The sequence below is a fragment of the Emys orbicularis genome, chromosome 7, assembly GCF_028017835.1.
Source record: "Emys orbicularis isolate rEmyOrb1 chromosome 7, rEmyOrb1.hap1, whole genome shotgun sequence".
In the NCBI taxonomy this organism is placed as follows: domain Eukaryota; kingdom Metazoa; phylum Chordata; order Testudines; family Emydidae; genus Emys; species Emys orbicularis.
In genome coordinates this window covers 33528439-33553128 of record NC_088689.1, presented here as the reverse complement: position 1 = coordinate 33553128, position 24690 = coordinate 33528439, and the positions used below count along the sequence as shown (strand labels likewise).

The 24690-nt window shown below is 41.4% G+C and overlaps 1 protein-coding gene across 2 annotated transcripts in view; it reads left to right on the top strand.

The window, feature by feature from the left end:
* Positions 1 to 4094: 4094 nt before the first annotated feature.
* The window catches only part of TBC1D12 (TBC1 domain family member 12), an 83347-nt gene continuing 62751 nt past the window's right edge, over positions 4095 to 24690 (top strand). For both annotated transcript variants that reach the window (XM_065407306.1, XM_065407305.1), the window contains exons 1-2: positions 4095 to 4939; positions 22583 to 22706. In XM_065407306.1, coding sequence (XP_065263378.1) covers positions 4095 to 4939; positions 22583 to 22706 — 969 coding nt within the window. The remainder of the gene's footprint in view (positions 4940 to 22582; positions 22707 to 24690) is intronic.

Below are 24690 nucleotides of genomic sequence, written 5' to 3'. Positions count from 1 at the left end.
TTCTTCTTCCCTGTCCCTTTTTGCTGATGTTCCCAGGGGTTGGGTTTTCATTCTTTTACTTTTTTCTTCTCTACACTAACTCTTGGATGAGTCTATTATAAGCTTTATGCTATAATGAGATGTAATTCTTCTTTTCCACCCTTGACTATGTTCACGTCTTTTCTATGTCTTTCTGATATGGATGTCCTGCTGCTTCCTTAAAGAAAAACATGGCAGAAATTGAACATATCTGTCCTCCACAACTTTCTCCCTGCTTCCTTTCTCCGCTTCTGTTGACAACTCTGTCACCTCCACGTCATGCCCCTTCACTAAACCTCTCTGTCTGTACAACATTGTAGTTCCTGCACAGCTCTGCTCCTGTCCATGCTTCATTTTCTGTAGCTCCCCATGTTCTTGCCTGCTCTTCTCACATTCTCACCTTTTGTCTGCTCATGTCACTCGTCTTCATGACACTTTCCAAGCTTCTCCTTTCACCTAGAATGATATCTCTCTTTTCTTGTATGCCAAGCATCCTTACTTCCTTCTTCAACTTTTCCTCAAATCCACCTTTTTTACTTTTCACCATTTTTTACTATTATGCTTTTTCCTCCTCCCTTTTTACCCTATTTTAGTCTCTACTTAACATTTGCTTATTGTAGATTTCCCCACACAAAACTCTTCACCTGCAAGTTAAGGTCGCTAGACCCAAAGTGAAACATAAAAAGTTAGTAACTAAATCATTCAACACCCCTGCACTATGTTCAGCAGTTTCCCTTCTTACCCTCAACTATCTCCTTTCTACCAACGTCAGCCCACATATCTTTACCCTCAAACTCAACTGCTAACAGGCATCCTTGTCCACCTTTGTCCATGTTTATTGGTTATGGCTTCATGTGTTTTTGATGACTGATACAAAGTTGGTGCGTCTCTAATAAAGTACATTACACATTCTATGTTTGGTTTTCTATTGGTGTGTGGCAGATATGGTGTCATATTGCAAATAGTGGTTTTAAAATATTTTTCTGTAATGTGATCTATGTAGTTGATCTAAGGTTAATATTAATTTTTATGTGGAAATTGCATCATTGGAATCTGTGTGTGTGTGTGTGTGTGTGATAGGAGTTAAGGCTTCAGCTGAAGTCAGTGGAAACTGCAAGTGCTCTGAAAATCAGGCTCATGTTGGACACCCAAAATCTGTAGTTGTTTTTGAACATTTTGTCTATAATGTTAACTCCTTCCTTCCCACCCAGTTTGGCATGTTAGGGAACCTCCATTAAATTATATAGGAAAATCTGAACATGACCTTGGCTTATGTTCCCCATTAGGATCCTGCTCCTGTATACCTACTGAGCTAGCAAAATAAGTCTCATAAGTTACGAGGAGTCTGGTGGCACTTTAAAGACTAACAGATTTATTTGGGCATAAGCTTTTGTGGGTAAAAAACCCTGGGGGAAAGCTTATTCCCAAATAAATCTGTTAATCTTTAAGGTGCCACCAGACTCCTCATTGTTTTTGTGGATACAGACTAACGCGGGTACCCCTCTGATGCTCGATCTCATAAGTTAGTTATGCAATGTTCTAAAAAAAAATAGCCCTCATAACTTTTAAATATGCTGCCTTTTCATTATCACTGAATGTCCCTTAGCTCTCTTGTATTATGAAAAAAGGCATATAGGAGTCCCCGATAAGCAACTGAAAGCAGTCAGTTGGATTGAAAAGTGGTGTCCAGCCTGGGGCTTTGAGACTCTAAACAATAGCCCTCAAGGGCAACAGTTAAGAAACTGTGTAATGGATAGTAAATTGAAAATGTGTTCTCTGAGCTGTGCCCTGTGATTTTAAAAATTGTTAGTGATGGAGAATCCACTGCTTCCCTGCCAGACTACAGAAAGCTGAGAGATAGGGCTGCCTTAAGGTGTATGCACTATGTAAACCTGATCATAGGTTCTTGGAGTCATGTAATTATATCAGACTCTCCACTTTCATTTAAAAACAGAAGATAAAGGGAAAGAAAATTGGTAAGTTTCCAGCCCTCATGGCCGGGAAGAAAAACTTGGAAATGTGAACCATGCATGATTGGTGTAGAGATGTAAACTCAGTCTGTAGACAGCCTTGAGAAGTGTACCCCATTCATTCCAATCTCTTCTTAATAAGACCCCAACTGCTCTGGGGAGCCCTGCTAACACCATCCCAACAGAGGACTCTGTCACAGAAGTGCACAGAAGGGTTGGCCTACCCCTACAGGCAAAAACACCTCAGATTCTGGAGTAAGAAGTAGGGGGCACCCCCACTGCTTCAGTGGCTCCGTCCCCTTAGCAGCTATTCATAGGAGAGGGAGAAAGGGATCCGGTACTGCTGCTACTGTTCCTGCAGCATGTTGGGCATTCTGCCACATCTGGTGGTGGTGAGGAAACAGCATGGGGGCACAGATATTTGGGGGGAGGGCTCATCTTGTAGTATCTCAGAGGCCTCAATTTGTCTTAATCTGGCTCTCTCCAAGGAGGGCTGGATACATGTTCCACTGGCTCTGCTTGAGCCTACGGGGAAGCACCTAGCAAAGAATGGTTTCCCCTCTTTTCTCTGTCCCCCTCCCCTCCATCAACCTGATCAGCTCAGGAAGGGGGTGGGGAAAAGATAAGGTGAGAACCAACAATCAGTTATACCTACCTAATTCTCTGCCCCAATGTGGGATATGGCAGCCAGAGGGCTGCTCTAACTTGCATTGATTGGCTGTGATCCCACAAGGGACCAGAAAGCATTGGGGAATACAGGTCTGTCTCATCTTACGCGGGGGTTCCGTTCTGCGGTTAGCACGTAAAGCGAAAACCGCGTATAGCCAAAACCGCACTGAATTCAATGGCGGGCAAAATCGCCCGCACTACAGGTATAGTATTAAAATTGTTTGTTTTTCTCTCTTTCCCCCCCCCGACCGCGTAAAGTTGAAAATGCACATGTTAAATGCGCGTAAGATGCAACAGACCTGTAGTAGCACTGCACTGTGTGGTGACTGTTCAGAGAGGGGGCATAGGAGCTGGCTGTGCTGACACCAAAGACCATTGATGTCTCTCCCCACATCACAGTAAATCCCATGCTGAGGATTTCCCTAGTTTCTGCTCCCTCTGTGCCATCCATATGGTGCAAAGGGAGAAGAACCTTCCCCTAAATATTGTCGTCTCTTCCCCTCTTTGCAATAAAGGGGCTGAAAAGGTTGGACACCATTGGTTTAGAAGGCGTCAAAAAGAGGTGGACACATCTAATGTGGTTGCTGCCTGGGAACCAAGATTAGGCTCCTGAGCTGTGTGTGTTTAGATGGAATTTCTGAATTTATCGCACCACTTCACAAGTATGAAGCTGCCCCCAAGGCCTGTCTTATGCAGGAGGTAATGTTATCATTAGCTTTAACTGAGCAAGCCTGAGTCCTAGGCTGCACTAGATATTAACTACACCATACCCCCTTCTCACCAGCTTCTACTTGTCCACCTTTCTACTTATATAGTATGAAATGAAGGGGCATCAGCATAGTGGAACTAAATGGTTCAGTCCGACACCAATGAAGTCTGTAGTCTAGCTCATGCCTTTGGGTGATGCTGCTGTTACCCATTAGTAATTACACCTGTGGCTACTGGGATCTGATTTTAGAGGCGGTGGTTTCAGATGGAATATGGTACCTGGTAGTGTCTGGGTCTTGATGAATATCGTCATGGAAACAGTCTTTTCTCATGTGAATGAGAGAGTGTTAGATAGAATACGGTAAGGGGAACTGAGCGTAAGGAGGTCTTGTATGGTAAAGGAAATCCGTGATTCCCCTCCTATGGGGAGGATCCTATCTAGGTGGCATCTCTATGATACCGGATATTCCAGGGTTGACCGGGTAGGTCTACGCTACTTCTCTATGGTGGAACCGCCTTTGGCTGGGGGCTGCCGCTGTTGTGCGCTTGCGTGAGCCGGGCTGCCCCAGGCCGCCGTCCGATGCGGTGAGCGGAGCTAGCGGTAGCTGCGGCTCGCGGTGTGAAGAGTAGCGCGCGCCCGCCCCCCTTGGTCCGCTGCGCCGGGGGGGCTCGTGCGCCCCCTCCGCCCCCAGCTGCGCCACTGGCATCCCGGGGGCTGCGGGGCGGCAAATGGTTGGGCCGGACGATGCCGGAGCTCAGGGCAGTGCAGCCTTGTTTCCCGCGGGCCGGCAAGATGAGGCGGCGGCGGAGGAGGAGGAGGCGGAGGAGGAGGACGGGGAGCGGGATGGAAGCCGGAGCCTGAGCGGGGGCTCGGGGCAGGAGGAGCGGTTGCTGCAGCGGTACCTGGCCGGGAAGGTTGGCCCCACCGCGCCTGCGGGGCTGGGCTGCAAGTGCTGCCCGGAGAGACCCCCCAACGGGGCCGCCTGTGTCCTGGGCCCCCACGGGAGAATGACCAATGGGGACGCCGGCTTCCTGCTGCAGCCGGAGGAGCCGCCTGTTTGGGCCGTGCGGACCGAGCCGGGGCCCCAGGAGGAGGAAATGAGACTGCCCAATGGGGGCTTCCCTCACTTCCTCCCCGATCCCCAGCCGGAGCCGGGGAGCGGCGCGGGCCGGGCCAGCCCGCCGGCGGGGGCTGCCCTCGAAGAGCCTTTGAGAAGTTGTTGCTTGGGGCCCGATCCGGAGGATGGCGCGGCGGTCGGTAGCCGCCCGCCGCCCCGCAGCGGAGCTGGGACTGAAAGCCCGTCAGAAGCCGCCGCCGGCGTTCGGACTCCCCGGGACTGCAGCGACGGGGCTGCTGCGGCGGGAACCCTTTGCCCGGCGCCTCTGGGCTTCATAGACATTAACCTGAATTCCCGCAACACCTACGAAGTGAGCCGGTGCCGAAGCGCCCCGGAGCACCTGCCGCATGGGGGGACACCGGCCACCGTCCCGGCCCCTCCCCAGGAGCCGACGGACAAAACCAAGAGAATCGCTATCCCTGGCAGCAGCAGCGGCATCGCCGACTTCATTACAAGGTGAGATCGTGTTACTGGGTCGGGAGCGATACTGACCTTCCTAGCTGGGGAGGGGGAAGGAAAGGACACTGCCCCGGTGCCTGGGAGAACAGGGACAGCAGTGAGCTGATGCTATTTTTTAAGTTTATTCCACCCAACGTTAGTCTGTGCAGAGATCCTCCCAAGGTGACTTGATGCTGTGCTGTCCTACCTATTTCACTAAGGGCAGGTCTACACTACCTGCCTGAATCGGTGGGTAGAAATCGATCTCTCGGGGATCGAATTTTCGCGTCTCGTCGGGACGCGACAATCGATCCCCGAATCGACGCTTGCACTCCACTAGCGGAGGTAGGAGTAAGCGCCGTCGACGGGGGAGCCGCGGAGGTCGATTTGCCGCCGTCCTCACAGCGGGGTAAGTCGGCTCCAATACGTCGAATTCAGCTACGCTATTCGCGTAGCTGAATTTGCGTATCTTAAATCGACCTGCCCCCCCTCTCCCCCCCCGTATTGAGGACATAGCCCAAGGCTTCCTGAAACTAGCACTGGGAACTGTGACCTGACTCCCCCACCCCCAACTGCCCCACTCGGCTTTTAAGCATAAAGACCATTTAAATGCCAAGAGTAATGTTCAGTAACACTGATAACGTTAGCATGCGTCTGACGAAGTGGGCATTCACCCACGAAAGCTTATGCTCCAATACATCTGTTAGTCTTAAAGGTGCCACAGGACCCTCTGTTGCTTTTTACAGATCCAGACTAACACGGCTACCCCTCTGATACTTAACGTTAGCATTAACTTCCATAGGATTGTGTGCAGAACTTGAGTATCTACTATCCCTGCCAGCCAGAGAGAGGCTGGCTGTGCACTTGGGAGGGAATCTAAGAACACTGAGCCCTCCTGTACACTACAAACATATTTCAGTTAAAAGTACCTTGCTGTGGGATGTGGAAAATCCAGACCCCTGGGCAACATAGTTACACTGACTTGGTGGACATAGCTACCGCCTCTGGGGGAGGTGGAGTACCTACACGGACTGGAGAAGCTCTCTCTTTAACATAGGTAGTGTCTTCACTAAGCGCTACAGCAGCCGTTGCAATGCTGTAAGTATAGATATGCCCTTTAAGACAGTTTTGGAACTCCAGACTGAGTTTGTTGACTTCAAAACTGAAGACTGCATCACATGATGCAGCAGCGTGATCCATGTTAACTTAATAGCCACAGGTCTCTGGAGAATATTTTGGAATAAAATAAACTTTTCTGGGTTTGAAAATTGCTGTCAAAATACTATGACTGTTATCATAGTTTTCTGCTCCTCAGTAACTTTCAATCAAAGAGCTATGGGACTTAATTGAAAATGTGATAAAGAAACAACAGCTTTTCATTCATAAGCAGAGCATGGAAAATTGTACAAGCCACCAACTAGCTTGAACGCTAAGCCTGTTTGGAGTAAATTTGAAGGAAAGACCTTTGAAAGGCAGAGCTGTTTAATTCTGGGGTCTCTCCTGTATAATGCAGGGTTAATGTGCCTCAATGGACACAGCCTATCCTGTGATAGATCACGGTTATTTACCTACACTCTCACTCTTCTCTATGTTGTTCTCTTTCCCTATATTGTCTTCATTTTCTTCCTCCCTCTCCCCGCCCCCTTTATATCTTTCTTTTCTCCAAAATCAGTCTCAGGTATAAGTATATACAATCTCTCACATCCAGTTAACTAATACAATCTTCTCACGCACAAGGTTTGGAAAACTTACAAGAAATCAGATAGAGTAAACCCACTAGCCGAAGATTGATATGAAAGATGAGTTTCACTCTGCAGAGACAATGGCCCAAGTGAGAAGCAGACTTTCCCTTGCTGCAGCTGCTGGGAAAGGGGAAGGTGCTTGGATTCCTACTGGATGCTATCCCTGGATTCTGCTGTGGAGTTATCTTCAAGCTAGTATCTGCCTGATAAATTTGGAGTTTGTCATCATTTCTAAAGAGCCTCCTGACTGCTTCATGGATGGATTGAGGGAGGTATCTACCAGTTTCCTGTGATGGGAGTGTGTGGTGCTCTGCTCTGTCCCTTCTTTGCTTTTGTGTCACTTTTTTGTCTCCAGTACTCTATGCTGCCCTGCCTCATTTTTTTGAGTACTCTAAATCAGTGTTTTTCAACCTTTTTTTGGGCAAAGGCACACTTGTTTCATGAAAAAAATCACGAGGCACACCACCATTAGAAAATGTTAAAAAATTTAACTCTGTGCCTATATTGACTATATATAAAGTAATTCTCTTGAATAGGAATCAAATAAACACAAAGAAAGTATTTTATAATTACTTTATTATGAAATAGTAAGTAAACAGAAATATGAAAAATTATAAAATACTTTATTCAGTGCGCAACCTGGGCCTGTTTGGCTGAACACAAAGCTGATATTCTGAGCTATTTATAGTCCTTAACATCAGTGGTGGGATTCAAAAATTTTAGTAACCAGTTCCGACATTCAAGCATGGTTTAATATTTTTTTCCCACGGCACACCAGGCAACATCTCGCGGCACACTAGTGTGCCGCGGAACAGTGGTTGAAAAACACTGCTCTAAATTAATAACTCCAGTTCTTGTTGTTTATTGCTTTCCAAAGTAGTAGCCGAGTAACACTGAGTAGTCTTCTGGGAAACAGTGAAGACTGACAAGGCTAAATCCAGGTCTGTGCTACAAACTTTGGCCAGTATACTAATGTTGGGTGTGGGAAAGATGACTTTTATTCCTTCCAATACTTCTTTTCTGGCAAACCATCCTGAGGCAGATGCGGTTATATACTGGCTTAAGTGTTTTTTGCCATTACAGCTTATTTTACTTTGGGAACCTGTGTACTATACTGGCAAAAACATTCTTTTCCTGATACATCTACTCTAGGAGAGTTTGCTGGTATAGCTATACTGGCAGACCTTTTCTAGTATAGACCTACGTTTCCATTTTGCTGCAGTTTGGAGAAGCCCTACTAAAGGCATTGGAGTGGTCTGCCTGCAGATTTTCTGAGAGGACAACACAACAATAATTTTAGAATTTGCCTACATGAAGCAGCAATTTGCACTATGGGGATATGATTTCTAAAGTGTACTAACTGGTCTGGGCAGACCTTACCACACAGCATCAGGTTTCCTAGTGTTTTTTAACGTAGTGCTCAAACACCACTATGTTAAAGCACATTAGGGAACTTTTAGCTTGAACCAGCAGGGTTTGCCCAGACCAGTTAATGTGTTTTAGAAATCAGACCCCTTGCTGCTCTGTGTAAGACAAGCCCGTATGCTCCTTTTGTGTGTTGTAGGTTATCTTTGCAACTTTAGGGGCTAGAAACCCTTCCCCCCTAAATCCCCCCCCCCATTTTTTAAGCGTTTAAATATTGCGGCTGGGACTGTTAAAGTTGCCCTATGAGTGAATCCTCAATAGTGACAATGGAATCTCTTGTGAATCTTCTGAATAGATCATTGTATTACAATTAGCACAAAGTCATAAATAATGCTAGTACCAAACCTTTAAGTTGCTGTACTTGCAAACAATCCCAGTTATGCATGCCTTGATTTCCACTGAAGGTGCTTTTTATAGAAGGGAGAATCACTTCTCTGTTCATCCACTGTAGTTTTGTGTTAAAACTCTGACTTTTTCATTTTCTTACTTTACCCTGATTATGCCATCCTCTGTTTTATTTAAAATGAGTCTAAAACATAGCTGCCTTTTGTTTTGTTTTTGGTAGAAGGCATTTAAATGCAAAAGAGGCAGCTGACTAGAGTAATAGGCCAGAAATAAGTGTTTCCTTCAGGCTTTTTGGTAAACATTCAATAAGGAAGGCATGCTAGAACTCAAACTGCCTTGTAAGTGTGACTACTTTCTGTTTGTAAGCTGAACACAACTCTGTGCTTAATCACAGAATCACTTCCTTAATTTCAATAGTCAGAACCTAGACCAGGGGTCGGCAACCTTTCAGAAGTGGTGTGCCGAGTCTTCGGTCATTCACTCTAATTTAAGGTTTCGCGTGCCAGTAATACATTTTAACGTTCTTAGAAGGTCTCTTTCTATAAGTCTATATAATATATAACTAAACTATTGTATGTATGTAAAATAAATAAGGTTTTTAAAATGTTTAAGAAGCTTCATTTAAAATTAAATAAAATGCAGAGCCCCCGGACCAGTGGCCAGGACCCAGGCAGTGCGAGTGCTACTGAAAATCAGCTCGTGTGCCTCCTTCGGCACTCGTGCCATAGGTTGCCTACCCCTGACCTAGACTGTGACAATATTAACTTAAACTGAAACCTTAAATATCAAACCTAATGCCCATATGAGGGAGAAATTTGATCATCTGATCATTGTTAGTCTTGAAACCAAAGTCCCAATCTCTGCCAAGTACTGTCAAATCTATTTGCTATAGTGCTAATTTTTTCTTGAAAATAAGTTTTCACCATCTTTTTTGTTCTATCTTTATTTCCATTTTTTCCCCAGCATGCGGTGTGGGCCTCCTGTAGGACAGCCATAGTAATTGAGGGGTTGTTAGGGCTGATGATCAGTGGGGCAGGGAAAATGGCATGTCCCCAGATCCACCTCCCTCCACCTTGAATGTGTGTGTCTGATGCTATGGCCAAAGCTTCTTGAAAGCTACCTGCCTTCTCTTAGACCTTGTCTACCTAACAGGCACTGTCCTCCTATATAGTTACATCTGTATAATACTGTAGTCTAGATGCAGCGTTCAGTGACAGGAGGGGTGTTTCCGTTGCTGTAGGAACACCAGCTCCCCAAGCAATGGTAGTTAGGTCGATGGAAATACTCTTACGTTGACCTAGTTGCATCTGCACTGGGAGTTGAGTTGGCATAACTGCAGGGCTTGGTGTGGATTTTTCCTACCCCTTGGTGACATAGTTATGTCGACTTAAATTTAATTGTAGACTGAGCCTTAATGTATGTAAATCTGGCAGTAGCTCTTGTGGTACATAATTATAGTCTGAGGCCTGGTCTATGCTTTAAATTTAGGTTGACATAGCTGTGTTGGTTGGGTGTGTGAAGAATCTGCAACACTGAGAGACTATAGTTTTCTGACCCTCAGTGTAGACCCCCAAGTTGTAGCTAGGTTGATAGAAGAATGTTTCTGTCAACCTAGCTACTGTCGCTTGGGGAAGTGGTGTTCCTACAGCAATAGAAAAACCCCTTCCGTTAGCGTAGGCTGTGTCTACGCTGTTAGGTTATGCCAGTATAGCTGTGGCACTGTAGCTATGCTGGTAGAGTTCCCATACTGTAGATGTGGCCTGAGACAGCAGCCTACTAGCCCAAGTGTGTCTCTTGTCTCATTGTTCAGATCATTTTTGAGCAATGCTAGTGGAACCCTCTGCTCTAGCAGCATGAAGCTTCCCAGTGAGTAGGGAAAACTGAAGGGGAATGAAAACAAATAATGCTTCTGCTTTCCCCTTTTCTCAGTCTCTTCCCCGCACACCCCCAAACAAACAAACAAACAAAAAGTCAAAGAATGAACTGTAAAAGGGCAAGAGAAGGAAACAGATGGAGATCAGGCAGCAGTAACTGTACCAGGGCTCCAGCAAGAAGGTTGGGAACCATTGTTTTGTGATGGCTTTTCTAGGGTATAGAAGTTTTTAAGTTTTACAATTATATATATATATATATATGCAAGAACATGTATTTGTTATGCACATAGCTATTATTCCTTTCCCAAGAACAATTTTACTACCTCACTTTATAGCCACCTGACAATTGTTGGTAAGATACTTGATTGCCATTTTATTCTCAAGTTTACAGCTTAAGAACTGTGAAATGTTTTTTGTCCTGCATCTTTTCATTTCCCCCCTCAATCTTTACATTGTTGCTATTTTGAATAGCATGTTTAATGTTAATTTTGCAGAAATAAAATAAGTCTAATGGAACATGGTTCAGTTTCTTGTTCCCAAAATTCACCTTAGTGAAGAGTTGTCCTTGCTGGTGTAAACTGAACAGTTTGGTTTTTAATAAACAGTTACTATGGCAGTTACATAAAAATAGAACAAGACACACTGTAAGTATTTTTTGTGACTGGTTCATAAGCAGTCTTGTGAACTTCACCAGTAGTTGGCAGATGGGTCACCAGAGGTAGTGGCAATTTTCTCTTCTTCCTCCCCTCCAATCTCCCTCAAACCAAAGAAGAACACTTCTCCCTTCCATTTCCCCACCGCCCCCCCAAAAAACCTTCTGCAATTATTACTGGAATAAAACAGTGCTGGGGAATCATTGTTGTACCTTCAAAGAAAACACTTTGAAGTAATGTTTCCTAGAGTGGGGTAGCAGATGGTGCCAGGCTAGTTTGGGTGGGGACTCAGGGCAGAGAAGGGGATCACTAGTGGAAAAGTCACCTAAGCCCACATGTCCTTTACTCCATTGTAAACATGTTCCACTGGCTCAAGCAGCAGGCTGTACCTCAAAAGCTGATTATCATCACATCTTGCTCTTACTGTTGATCTTAATAAGCAGATGGGGAACTGCAAAGAGGTCAGTTGTCAGAAAAATAATATTCAGTAAAATTATCTTCTATATGTAGCTGATCTAAATACTACTGCTAGTTTTTTTTATTATGCTTATTTTTTAGCTTCTGCTCATTCTAGTTCCTTTGCAGCTTCAGCTGTCTGTTTAGAAATTTTTAATGTAACAGTTGCTCATACGTTTCTCTGCATATCAGATATTGATTTATGAACAAGAAAGCCATTCTCATACCCACCTGTCCAGTTACATTACAAATATTTGGCCTGAATTCAAATTGCCTGGAGAATCAAGGTAAAAAGCTGCTGGACTCAAATTTTGTTGCAGTGATCATTGTAGTTAATTTCAAATAATGTTTTCCCCCTAGAGTGTAGCTGGGCTAAAATAGTGCTAACAAGATGAAAAAAGCGTGCATATTTTAAAGTTGCAATCAAAAATAATTTGAGGGCTTTTTTGGCACGTCATGTACAGTAAACGCAGAACATCAACTTATTCTGCCATTATTTCTTGGCCCTTCTGAGACCTTCTATCTAGTTCTAACAACTTATGTGAACAAGTTACTAGAATTGCATTTAATACATTTACTGCAGCCACTTTGTAGCTCAAAGAAGAAAAACCAACCTGTAATAAATTGAAAAACTACTTTTTAAAAAATCTGTTTCTTTATTTTTATTTTTTAGGCTTTTTTTGCCTTTGCTTTTGGTGATGTGTTCTCTGTCAGTATTTTGAGTTTAATAGTGCCCATTTCAAATATGTTTTCTTCCCATCTGATCACCAGGTGTTTCTGTCAAATCATTAAACATTAACTTAGTTATGCAGTTGCTGTATAGTATCTCCATGTTTAAGTCTACAGCCAGAACTCTGTTGTACACATGTGTGAATGGTGAGGATATTTGATTTATCTTCCTTCCCTTTATTTTTATTTTCTGTACTTATTAAATTCTTAATGTTTTTAACCCTAATGTTCCTTGGTATGGTTGAGTTTAAGGTTACTAGTTTGTTGATAGAATATTGGAATCTGTTGTACTTGTCACTAAGAGCTTGGTTCAAACTGATAAAACACTATCTATCCATAGGTGCTTGTAATACTTTTTTCATTAGTTCTATGTGTTGTTACAACTGTAGTAACCTTGAGGGCTTATCTACACAGTGTTAGTGTGCATTAGCTGTGGTATAAATTCCAGTGTGCTTTACGTGTGTTGCTCACTGCCCATGTGGACCCTGCTAGCATGCACTAAAAATTCCATAAAAGCACAAAAAGGAACTGTTAATGCATGCCAGCAGAGCCCATACGGGCAGTTGAAGTGCGACATGCTGGTATACACTAGAAATTACACCCCAGCTGGTGTACACTAATGCACTGTGTTGACAAGCCCTGAGCAGGTCATAACTGGTTCAGTTTTCATGACTTCAGTCTGATGTAGACTAGCAACTTGAGTGCTACAGCCATTTTGGTTCAATTAGTCATCCAAGTGCAATATCACAATGCTTCTGTCTGTGAGGCAAACGCGCAGCCAAACCAGGGCTGCTCGCTAGCTGTTAGGTGCAGAAACTCAAGAGGTGCCCCTCCAACAGACCTGTTGTGAGTCACCACTCAGGCATTCTGCAACAACCCAGCTGAACTACCTTACACTGCAGGCTCTTTGTGAATGGTATCAGCCTTCAGGAATGTGACAGCAGTCTAACTCTCAGTGGAGCCTGGCTCAGATGACCCCCAGGCTCAGGTATTTCCCCAACACAACAGCACTACCAGCCAGGAACCCTCACACTGCAATGCAGCAGATCAGAGACTATACTCCCAGCCTGCTCCTGATCTTGTTCCTGCCCCAGCCTTGCCTGAGCCCTGTTCTAGTCTTGTCCTTGCTTTACTCTGACCTTGCTCCAGCCTTGCCTCTGCTTCCTGACCCCCTTGGACTCTAACCACCTGGCTTTGGCCTCTGGCCTGCACCTGGACTCCAGCTACAGTACTGTTTTGGCTTGTCTACAGACTCTGATTTTGGTTCCGATCCCCGGCCTGTCCCTGGTTCTAGGTTCCAGTGCTATCCTCTGCTCAGTCCCGACCCTACGTCAGGCTTTGCCCTCCATTCCAACTACTAGGCCTGACTATCAGGAGGCAGGGCCTGACACTGCATCCTTCAGTGACATCTCAGACTCATTCTACCACCAGTCAACTCTTCCCCTACCAGTTCATCTAGGTTCCAGGCAAGTCTGACAGCAGCTGAGGCTTTGCTTAACTGGTTGTCTTACTAAAAATTGCTTCATTCAGTAAGATCCGAGCATTAAGTGTGCATCATATGCAAGACATGCTGGTCTGTTGATGGAATTTTTGTTTTATTGATTTCTTGGTGGTGGGGGAGGAACAACAAAAAACACCGACCAAATTAAGGAATTTTATACAAAATCTTCTGTAACTTAAACTTGATCTGAAAAGGGAGGGGAAAAATTGTTTCGCTTCTTGTTTTGTGATGTATAAAGAAGACTTCAGTATTTAAGAATTTTGCAATTTCTGTTTAACATTAGAAATACAGGTCTTGTACATCCTAAAAGACCGTGGATAAGCAAGAGAACAAGTGAAACTGATGTTTCAAGAAATGAGAGCTGACCAGTTGAAAGGGAAAATAAATTTTAGTTTTTTGGTATACATTAACATCTGTTTCTAATGCTGATGTTCAGTGAGAATTTTCCAAAGAGGAGGACTTGAGTTGAAGATTCATCATCTGTTAATTAAGGTGTGGATTCATAATAAAAATCTGAGACACTCACCCCCCTCCTTCCCATAAAGTTATCCAGCAAAACTGGGAAGACCAGACATGCATGTTTCTGACCTGAGAAATATTAGGAACATCAAGAAAAATTGTGGAGAGGAAGAAAAGAGCGGCAGGATAGTCAGGTCATCTTTATATATCATAAAGAAGAAGAAAAAAGGGCACAAACTCCTTTAAAAGAAATACTTTTTTACAGTCTGTCTTTAAGGCAGCAAAGTGAAACACTTCAAATGTGGGCAAAGCCAAGATTGTTTTCATATACACCTTGTAATTCTTCTTGGCTATATACATTATAATAATGAAATAGCTACTTGCATAGCTAACGGCACTAGTTGAATGAAGTACAGCAAGCAAACCAAAGGCATGTAATGAAATGTAATAAATTTACTGTGATAGTTTAAAAACCCAAGCAAGCCCAAAATAATCTACTGTTGTCCAGAATGAGGAACACACATGCAAGATAGGGTACATAGTGAGACCTTTCTTAATGCACTGCACACCATTCCATCTGTGTACTTCATTATGGAGGGGGTCATATGTAAATAACGTGATTGATTAGTTAGATTAATGCAGGGGTAGGCAACCTATGGCACGCGAGCTGATTTTCAATGGCATTCACACTGGCCACCAGTCTGGGGGGCTCTGCATTTTAATTTAATTTTAAATGAAGCTTCTTAAACATTTTAAAAACCTTATTTACTTTACTTTACACACAACAATAGTTTAGTTATATATTATAGACTTCTAGAATGAGACCACCTAAAAACGTTAAAATGTATTACTGGCACGTGAAACCTTAAATTAGAGTGAATAAATGAAGACTCGGCATACCACTTCTGAAAGGTTGCCTACCCTGGATTAATGTAAGGAAGACAATAGATTTACTCAGAATTGCCAAATTTAGGCCTTCAGTGCGTAATGAATAAGGCACAGGTCCATTCATTGTATATTGACAATAAGAAATAAATTGTGGCTGCCTCATTGACTGCACCAGCCTGTTGATTGACCGAGGCAGGGATTCTCTGGAAATATATGATTAAACCTTACCTTTCATTTCCTGACTCTTGCATCTGTAATGTAAATTTAGCTGCCTGTATGGAGTGTATTTTGTGTTAGCTTTCTCTTCTGATTATCCTTAATCTCTGAAACTATAAGATTTGACAGCCTTTCAAGAAACAACTGGAAAGATAGCAATTCCCAGTTTTCTTTCCACATGCCCATTTCAAGTAGTACCTCCTTTTTCTGAGCAATTTTATAGTACACTGGATTCCTTTGATGGAGAATGTGGTGGTTTGGGAAATAACTGTTGAATTGTATTAATATGGGCGAGGCTGGAATAGCTTTGTTCTGATTGGTCTAAATTTAAAATCTTGTTTCTGTATAGTATCGGGGTAGCCGTGTTAGTCTGTATCTACAAAAACAACAGGGAGTCTGGTGGCACCTTAAAGACTCCTTGTTGTTTTTGTTTCTGTATAGTGATGGGACATGTCTGAGTACACAGAGATGAAGTCTCACTTTGCAAACTGAGTAGCAAAAAATATTTGGAATATGCTGTATACATCTAGATTAGTCATTCTTCCAGTTTGTATATCTTCGTAACTTTTCTACTTAAAATATGTTAAGACTTGGAAATCATTATTGTGCTTAGCTTTTTTTTTTTTCATCCCTTCTGTGTTAAACATCTCGTTATGAACCACAGGTCTACTAGTTTGGCAACACAAAGAATAAGAATTTCCTTATTCTGTTTTCTCCATTTTTAAAATTAAAGCTAATAACTAAATCATGAACCAGAAACTTACCTTTGTAAAGTTTTCTGATTACATTGAGTCCAGTGAAAATAAACATGGATTGGACATCATGTTCTGAGTTGGTCTTAAAGCACACTGATTTTTCAAATGTCTTATCTTAGTATGTTACATGGAGGACAGTGTTGACTGTATAACTTTTTTAATGGCTATTATTATAAAGATTGAAGTCAGTTACTTATTCCTAGATTTAAAGTATATTTAGGCTATTAAAATACGCAATTATGTAATTCCTTATGCTTGTCCCTTTGTGTATGAGACTTGAGTGCACTGTTATAGAATCCTAGAAAAGTAGGGCTGGAAGGGACCTCGAGAAGTCATTTGATCCTGCCCCCTGTTCTGAGGCAGGACCAAGTAAAGCTGGATCATGCCTGACAGGTGTTTCTTCAGCCTGTTCTGAAAAACCTGCAATGATGGGGATTCCACAGCCTTTTCTTGGAAGCCTATTCCAGAGCTTAACTGCCCGTATAATTAGAAACCTTTTCCTAACCTCTAAACTAAATCTCCCTTGCTGCAGACTAAGCCCAGTACTTCTTGTCCTACCTTCAATGGACATGGAGAACATGATCTACCCCTCACCACTTACTCATCTTTTCTCAAGACTAAAAATGCCCAGTTTTTTAACCGTTACTCATAGGTCAGGTTTTCTAAATTTTGTTGAAATCATTTTTGTTGCTCTTCTCTGAACTCCCTCCAATTTAGCCAGATCTTTCTTAAGGTATGGTGCCCGGAACTGGATATATTACGATATCCCCTCATGCACTCTCTCTGATCCTGCACATAATTAGTAATTTGAGAAAGTATATGGGATTGTATAAGCAACAAAATAACTCTTGGATTATGCCACATAATGCAGATCTGCAATACTTGACAGGCAATGACATTCCAATCCCTGATCCAAAGCTTGATTTCTGCACAAAATACAATCCAAGGACACACCCTCCACCTCTGTGTGAATGCTTACAAAATTGATTCATAACTTTAAAAACATTTTTTTGTTTTTTTGTTTAAAGACCTTGAATCCTTTGTCAACCTGGAAGGCTAGTAGATGCTTATCTGGAAGATCTTATTTCTTTTTAGTGATTCATTATTTATAGATTGTGTTGAATTACATTTGGTATGCTTATAAATTGTTCAACAGTGAGACTCACCTCTTAAAAATGTGTTGTTAACTTCGGCCACATGCAAATATTTTGTTGCTTTTACTTTTACTCTATCTTTTTCCTATATCCCATTATCATAATACTTTGTGTGTGAGACAACAAGGATGTAATAGAATTTGTTCTCAACATGCTGTATTTTTTTCTCTCCATTTTAAGCTGCTGTGTTGCTCCCAATAATAAATTAACTCTTTTTGTATTGGGCTCTAAAAGTCTTGTGAGGATGTGAAGGAAAATAAATTGCAGGCCTGCATGATCTGAAGTTGTCTTGTTGGGTGGTTGGGGGTGGAAGGGTGTATGTGTTGGTGTGTTTACATGGAAGACACAGTTGAAGTGTACTCTACTCCATTTTGAAAATGTAACTTAAGGACCCAAATGATTCAAAACTTGGAACTTACTTTGCCTGGAAGTAGTATAACATTAGGGGAAACTCCTATCCCCTAATAAGTCATAGTCTGACTCTGCATATCCTGGAAATATTGGCAACTGAGTTTGTGAATGACTGACTACTGCAAGCTAGGCAAGAACATAAATCTGCATAAAACAGGGCATGCTTTAGTCTTGATAAATGGTTCCTTATCTGACTCAAGTTGTATTTTTATCTGTACATTTGAGACACAGTTTTTGCTAGTAAAAATATACAGTTAATGCATTTCGACATTAGGTGTTACAAAATATAATGGATATAAAAATACAAAATGGAATAATTAGATAGTATCCTCATCTGTTTGAGTTATGGTACACCTCTACCCCGATATAATGCTGTCCTCGGGAGCCAAAAAATCTTACCGCATTATATTGAACTTGCTTTGATCCGCTGGAGCGCGCAGCCCCCCCCGCCCGCCCCCCGGAGCGCTGCTTTACCGCGTTATATCCGAATTCGTGTTATATCGGGTCGTGTTACATCGGGGTAGAGGTGTACTTACAAGATGAGGATTTCTCTAATCTTAACTGCAGTTGAATTTCTGCCACATATAATGTATTAACTTTTTGTGTGTAAACATGCAAAATTAGTGGTTCATAGTTGTTCAGATAAGGAAAATTGACTGCTCTTGTAGTGATTCTTGTTGTGTTCAACACGTAGATGCATTAAAAATAAGTTATAGCTCAACTAGCACTGCAAAGCAGTGATCCGTTTCAAAGTTTTATCTTAATTTTAAAACGCCTCTGAACATTGCTTAGTCAGTTAGAAACTTTACAAGCTTATTTTTAAAATCAACCATGAGAACTTCCTCATTTAAGATCCAAGGTACACACTTTAGAATTTAGCAGAGTGGAGCAACCTAAATGATCATGATTCAAATCACTTTCTTTAAATCATTGATGTAAACCAAGTTGAAGCTTTCTAAAACTTGTTTCAAAACTTGATGCTTTAGATTAAAATTAGGGCTGTCGATTAATCACCGTTAACTCACATGATTAACTCTAAAACTATGATTAATCGTGATTAATTTTTTTAAATCACAATTATTTTTATCTCACTGTTAAACAATAGAATACCAACTGAAATTTATTAAATATTTGTGGATGTTTTCTACATTTTCTACTATATTGATTTCAATTACAGCACAGAATACAAAGTGTACAGTGTTTACTTTATATTTTTGATTACAAATATTTGCACTGTAAAAATGATAGAAATAGTATTTTCAATTCATCTCATACAAGTACTGTAGTGAAATCTCTTTATCATGAAAGTGCAACTTAGGGGAAAAAAATCTACATTTGTATGTTACATAACTGCACTCAAAAACAAACAGTGCAAAACTTTAGAGCCTACAAATCCACTCAGTCCTACTTCTCCTTCAGCCAGTCGCTAAGACAAACAAGTTTGTTTACATTTACGAGAGATAATGCTGCCCACTTCTTCTTTACAATGTCACCAGAAAGTGAGAATAGGCGTTCACATAGGACTTTTGTAGCCAGCATTGCAAGGTATTTATGTGCCAGTTATGCTAAACATTTGTATGCCCCTTCATTCTTTGGCCACCATTCCAGAGGAAATGCTTCCATGCTGATGATGCTTGTTTAACTCATTTTTTTTAAATTAAATTTGTGATACAATTCTCCCCCAAGGAATTGAATGTCTCCGGCTCTATTTTACCCACACGTTGCCATATATTTCATGTTATAGTAGTCTCAGATGATAACTCAGTACATGTTCATTTTAAGAACACTTTCGCTGCAAATTTTACAAAACACAAAGAAGGTACTAGTGTGAGATTTCTAAAGATAACTACAGCACTCAACCCAAGGTTTAAGAATCTGAAGTGCCTTCCAAAATCTGATCGGGACGAGGTGTGGAGCATGCTTTCAGGAGTCTTAAAAGAGCAACACCTCATTGCAGAAACTACAGAACCCGAACCGCCAAAAAAGAAAATCAACCTTTGGTGGTGGCATCTGACTCAGATGATGAAAATGAATATGCATCTGTCAGCTGTGCTTTGGATTGTTATCGAGCAGAACCCGTTATCGGCATGGACGCATGTTTTCTGGAATGGTGGTTGAAGCATGAAGGGACATATGAATCTTTAGCGCATCTGACACACAAATACCTTGTGACGCCGGTTACAACAGTGCCATGAGAACACCTGTTCTCATTTTCAGGTGACATAGTGAACAAGAAGCGGGCAGCATTATGTCCTGCAAATGTAGACAAATTTGTTTGTCTGAGCGATTGGCTGAACAAGAAATAGGACTAAGTGAACTTGTAGGCTCTAAAGTTTTTACATTGCTTTATTTTTGAATGCAGTTATTTTCTGTATATAATTCTACATTTGTAAGTTCAACTTTCATGATAGAGACTTCACTACAGTACTTGTATTAGGTGAATTGCAAAATACTATTTCTTTTGTTTTTTACTGTGCAAATATTTGTAATACAAATAAATATAAAGTGAGCATTGTACACTTTGTATTCTCTGTTGTAATTTAAATCAATATAGTTGAAAATGGAGAAAACATCCAAAAATACTTAAATAAATGATATTCTATTGTTTAACAGTGCAATTAAACTGTGTTAAATGTGTGAGTCTCTACTACACTGGGCAGCTCATACCATAGTGAGGTAATTTTGAGTGAATCAGGGAGTGTTGCTGATGACACTTTTTTGCTTAAAGACATTTTTTTTGGCAGTCTGCATTATGCTGTCATTAACTTCACAATGGAAATTCTGGAAACTATTTTTTCTAATTTTTAGAACTTAATGAAGACTGTCACAAACACGGCGACCTTCTAAAATTACAGGATTGGCTTGGCTATTCTTTTCAAACATGAATTTCTCTTCTGTTTCTGATGCTAAGCCTATGCAGATTTTGGTGGTTTTAATATTTGCTATGTTTCAATGAAACTCTACTGTTTCTGTTTGTGCAAATTCTAGTGGGAGTGCTTGCCACTTCACAATCCCTTGATCAGGCAAAACAAGCGTGTAGAGACATCAGTGAATTGGTTTCACTGGGCTCTGCTGAAAAACTTTAAACATTATTCATTTGTATTACAGTAGTACCTAGGATGTGCTTATTGGGCATATGCTAAGTGAGTGAGGTTTTTTCCAGTCACAGCTTTATTTTTAATTTCCCAAGCTGAGCTGTTTGTAGCCCTGATTTATTTTATTTATTTATGGATGATTGATAGAAAGAAGTTGGAATATATCACAATGGGAGAAGAATGTACAAGTTTCCCCATATCACTGGGCATCTATATTTTTGTATCTTATTTAGTAATATGAGGCAACTTTTTTTTATTTTTGTCTTTTGTACTCCTCCTTAGCAACTTGTCTGTTTCCACTTTCTTGTAGGCTTCCTTTTTGATATTCAGGTCATTAAAGAGCTCCTGATGGAGCCGTAGTTGGGCTCTTACTATTCTTCTCATCTTTCCTTCACATTGGGATTGCCTGCAGTTATTGTGCCTTTAAATATTGCCTCCTTAAGAAACTGCCAGCTCTCCTGAACTCCTTTTTCCCTTAGATTGCCCTTCCATGGGACCTTATCCCTATCAGTTCTGAATTTGTCTGCTTTTTTTGAAATCCATTGTCTTTATTCTGTTGCTTACACTCCTTCCATTTTATGATCACCCAAGTTGCCTTCAACCTTCAGTTTCCTTACCAATTTCTCCCTCTTAAGTAGAAACTAGTTGAAAATGACTGTCTCCACTTTCTGAAATAAAAAGTTGTCCCTTATACATTCCAAAAACTTATTAGAAATTTTGTGGTTTTCCATATTAGTTTTCCAACAGATGTCTGGGTAGTTAGTCCCACATTATTACTAGGTCTGGTGTTTTGAATGTATCTTTTATTTGTTCTAGAAATGCCGCCGCTGCCGCCGCCTCCTCCTCCTTCTTGATATGGTGGGGTACAGTAGACCTTACCATGACATCACTCCTGTTTTCCGCCCCCCCCTCCCCGACTCTTTATGTTTACCCATAGACTTTCAACTGGTCTGCCAATCATCTCCTTGTGGACCTCGGAACAAGTGTATATTCTTGATGTATAATGCAGGACCTCTTCCCTTTTTACCCTGCCTGTCCTTCCTGAACAAGCTATATCCCCCATACATGAGTGCTGAGTTGTTACAGGCTGAAATTTAATACTTGGTAGGGTGACCAGATAGCAAGTGTGAAAAATCGGGACGGGGGTGGTGGGGTAATAGGTGCCTATATAAGAAAAAGCCCCCAAAATCGGGACTGTCCCTATAAAATCGGGACATCTGGTCACCCTAATACTTGGAGACAAGTTCCACCACAAATATTCTGAAATTAAAACTTTTTTTGGTATGCGGTGTTCTATATCACAACATATTTTTTTAGAAATGTTGTCCTGGGTTTATGTTTAATCAGTGGAATGATGTATATTATAGTACCAATGTCTCTAGTATTTTGGACTAGGAAAACTTTGTTTAAATTACTTTCCAGCTGATTTATTTACCACAAAGATTTAAATTCACCATCCTTGGCTCAATGATTAAATATTATTTTTTTAAACATACTATCACTGCAAAGTCATAAGCTAGATACCTCCTATTTTTTAAGCGTTCAGAATATTGTGTGAGTCCTCCAATATCCTGCAGATGCTCCGATATTTAATGCTATAATAATTTATTCCTGTTGAGTTACAACTGTAAAACACTAACATTAAAAAGAAAACTATCCAGAGTGTATCATCTCAACAGTGATTATTGAAAACAATTGGACATTTATTTCAATAGCACGTGACAATTCTTATTTTATACATTATTCACATTTTTGTAAAGAACAAGAGAAAATAAAGGTAGAATACAAACAAGTATTTGCTCTGCTGAACATTAAGTCTCTACAAAGATGTATTTGGCTAAAACAAATCTAAAATTGAGACAAACTTTAGTACTGTAAGATGCCTGTAATTTAAAAGTATGTTCTCTCTTTTTTTTTTTTTTTTCTTCTTTTTTCCCCCCCCCTCCCCCTCCCTCCAGAAACTTTTTCACCAAAAGGACAAAGGAACTCAAACCTGGTCTCCACAGTGCTCCTGGCTGGAAGTTATTTGGAAAAGTCCCTCCTAGAGAAAACTTTCAAAAAGATTCCAAAATAATTCAGCAGGTGAGTAACCATCTCACATAGGTATGAAACTTCAGTAATTTCTTCTTTGGTTCTTTTAAGAATGAGTTGAATTTTTAGTTGATGTCCCCATCATGGCACCCAGCTTGACAGTCAGAAGAACCTTTTTGAGTTTTGCCTTTTATTGAAAGAAAAATAGTTACATTTTTCCTTGTTTCTCAAGTAACTTTCCAAGCAGAGAATGGATACCTCAGCTCACTCAGTGGAACTTAATTCAATAAACAAAGTTGTCTTCCATACTTCGGAGAGCAGTAGAAAAAAAAGTATGAAAACAATTCATATGCATCCAGTTGTTTTAACAGTACTAAAATATATTCTGATTTAAAGAACTAATGGTCTTTCAGTATTTACAAACTTTCCCCACATTCTAAATGACTTATAATACAACATTAGTTTGCTTACAAGATTGTGGGAGAGAGCTTGGTGACTGGATATATTAAGACAAACATGGTACACCACTCCAAATCAGGTTAGAAATGTCCACTCAGGCCTGGTCTTCATGAGGAGAAAAGGTGTGGGTTTTATTTTATCATGTTAGGATTTTACCATATATTAGCTAATGTGGAAAAGAGCGTTTGTGGTTTTACAAATACCCTAGTGGTTTACCTCAACCCGTTAACACCTGTGAGAACCCACACACTGCCTTGTGACTAGAATCTTATCTGTTAGCGAACACATGATTAAAAACAAACGTTAGTTTTTTTTCCCCTAGTGTGGATACACAGTCATTGTCTACAGACAATGCACAGATCGGTTAGATTCAGTCCTAGGTGAAGTTGTTTTCTTGTGGGGCTCAAGGTACTCAATGTGAAAAGTCTGCCCAGAGGGGAGTCTGTAGTGGTCAAAGCATCTGGAACTTCTGTGGCAAGAGACGAGACACTGGCAAAGCAGAACTGGCCAGTACAGCGCTACTGTTACCTTGTGGTTTTGTTTTGTTTTGTTTGTTTGTTTGGGGGAAGGGGTGTGACCAGGCTGGCCAGGTGATGCACTGTTTCTTTGAAGCCCCAATTGAGATTTTAAAGCTGCTGATCCTCAGTGGAAATCCCACTAAGGGAGGCAATGAGAAAACTGTCCTCCTTGAGGGGTAAAAATATCTCTCTGGGATGTGGATTCTGTTGGCTTGTGATGTGCAGTTGGCAGCTAGTGTATCAGCTTGGAAGAATCAAGCTGAGAAAAATTAATCTCCCAGTCAATGTATTTGTATGTTCTTGTCTGAATCGAATATTGAGAGAGCATTCTGTAAGGCTACATCTTCACTGGGGGGGATCGATTTAAGATACGCAAATTCAGCTACGCGAATAGCGTAGCTGAATTTGACGTATCCGAACTGACTTACCCCGCTGTGAGGACGGCGGCAAATCGACAGCCGCGGCTCCCCCATCGACAGCGCTTACTCCTACCTGCGCTGGTGGAGTACAAGCGTCGATTCAGGGATCAATTGTCGCGTCCCGACGAGACGTGATAATTCGATCCCCGAGAGATCTATTTCTACCCCGATTCAGGTGGGTAGTGAAGACGTAGCCTAAGAGTGTTTCTTTTGGCAGTGTCTTTCTCTTCTACCCTCTCACCTCTAGCGTGATGAGTTTGCCTCCCCAAACTCCCAGACTGTACTTGCAAGTTCCTTAGACGTCAGTATCAATAAAGACCACTTTCTCATTATTTCTCAGCATTTGGGCAAATAAAGTTTAGAAAATGATCTCTTGGTCCATGGTAAATAGAGGATGTTCAATATCGCACTCCATTTCTTTCGAGCTGATACCTATTACCAGGAGCCTAGCTTGCTAACGAACGAGGGGGCTAGGGGAATTTGCCACTTCCCAGATTTCTTAAGCTCAATGATGTTTTCCACTTCTTGCCCCTCACAAAATTACATATAATGTTTTATATGCCAACACAACTTTACCCGCCCCACCTTTAATTTTTCTGAAGTAGGCCCCTGCCTATTACCTTTTATAAAGGTGTATAA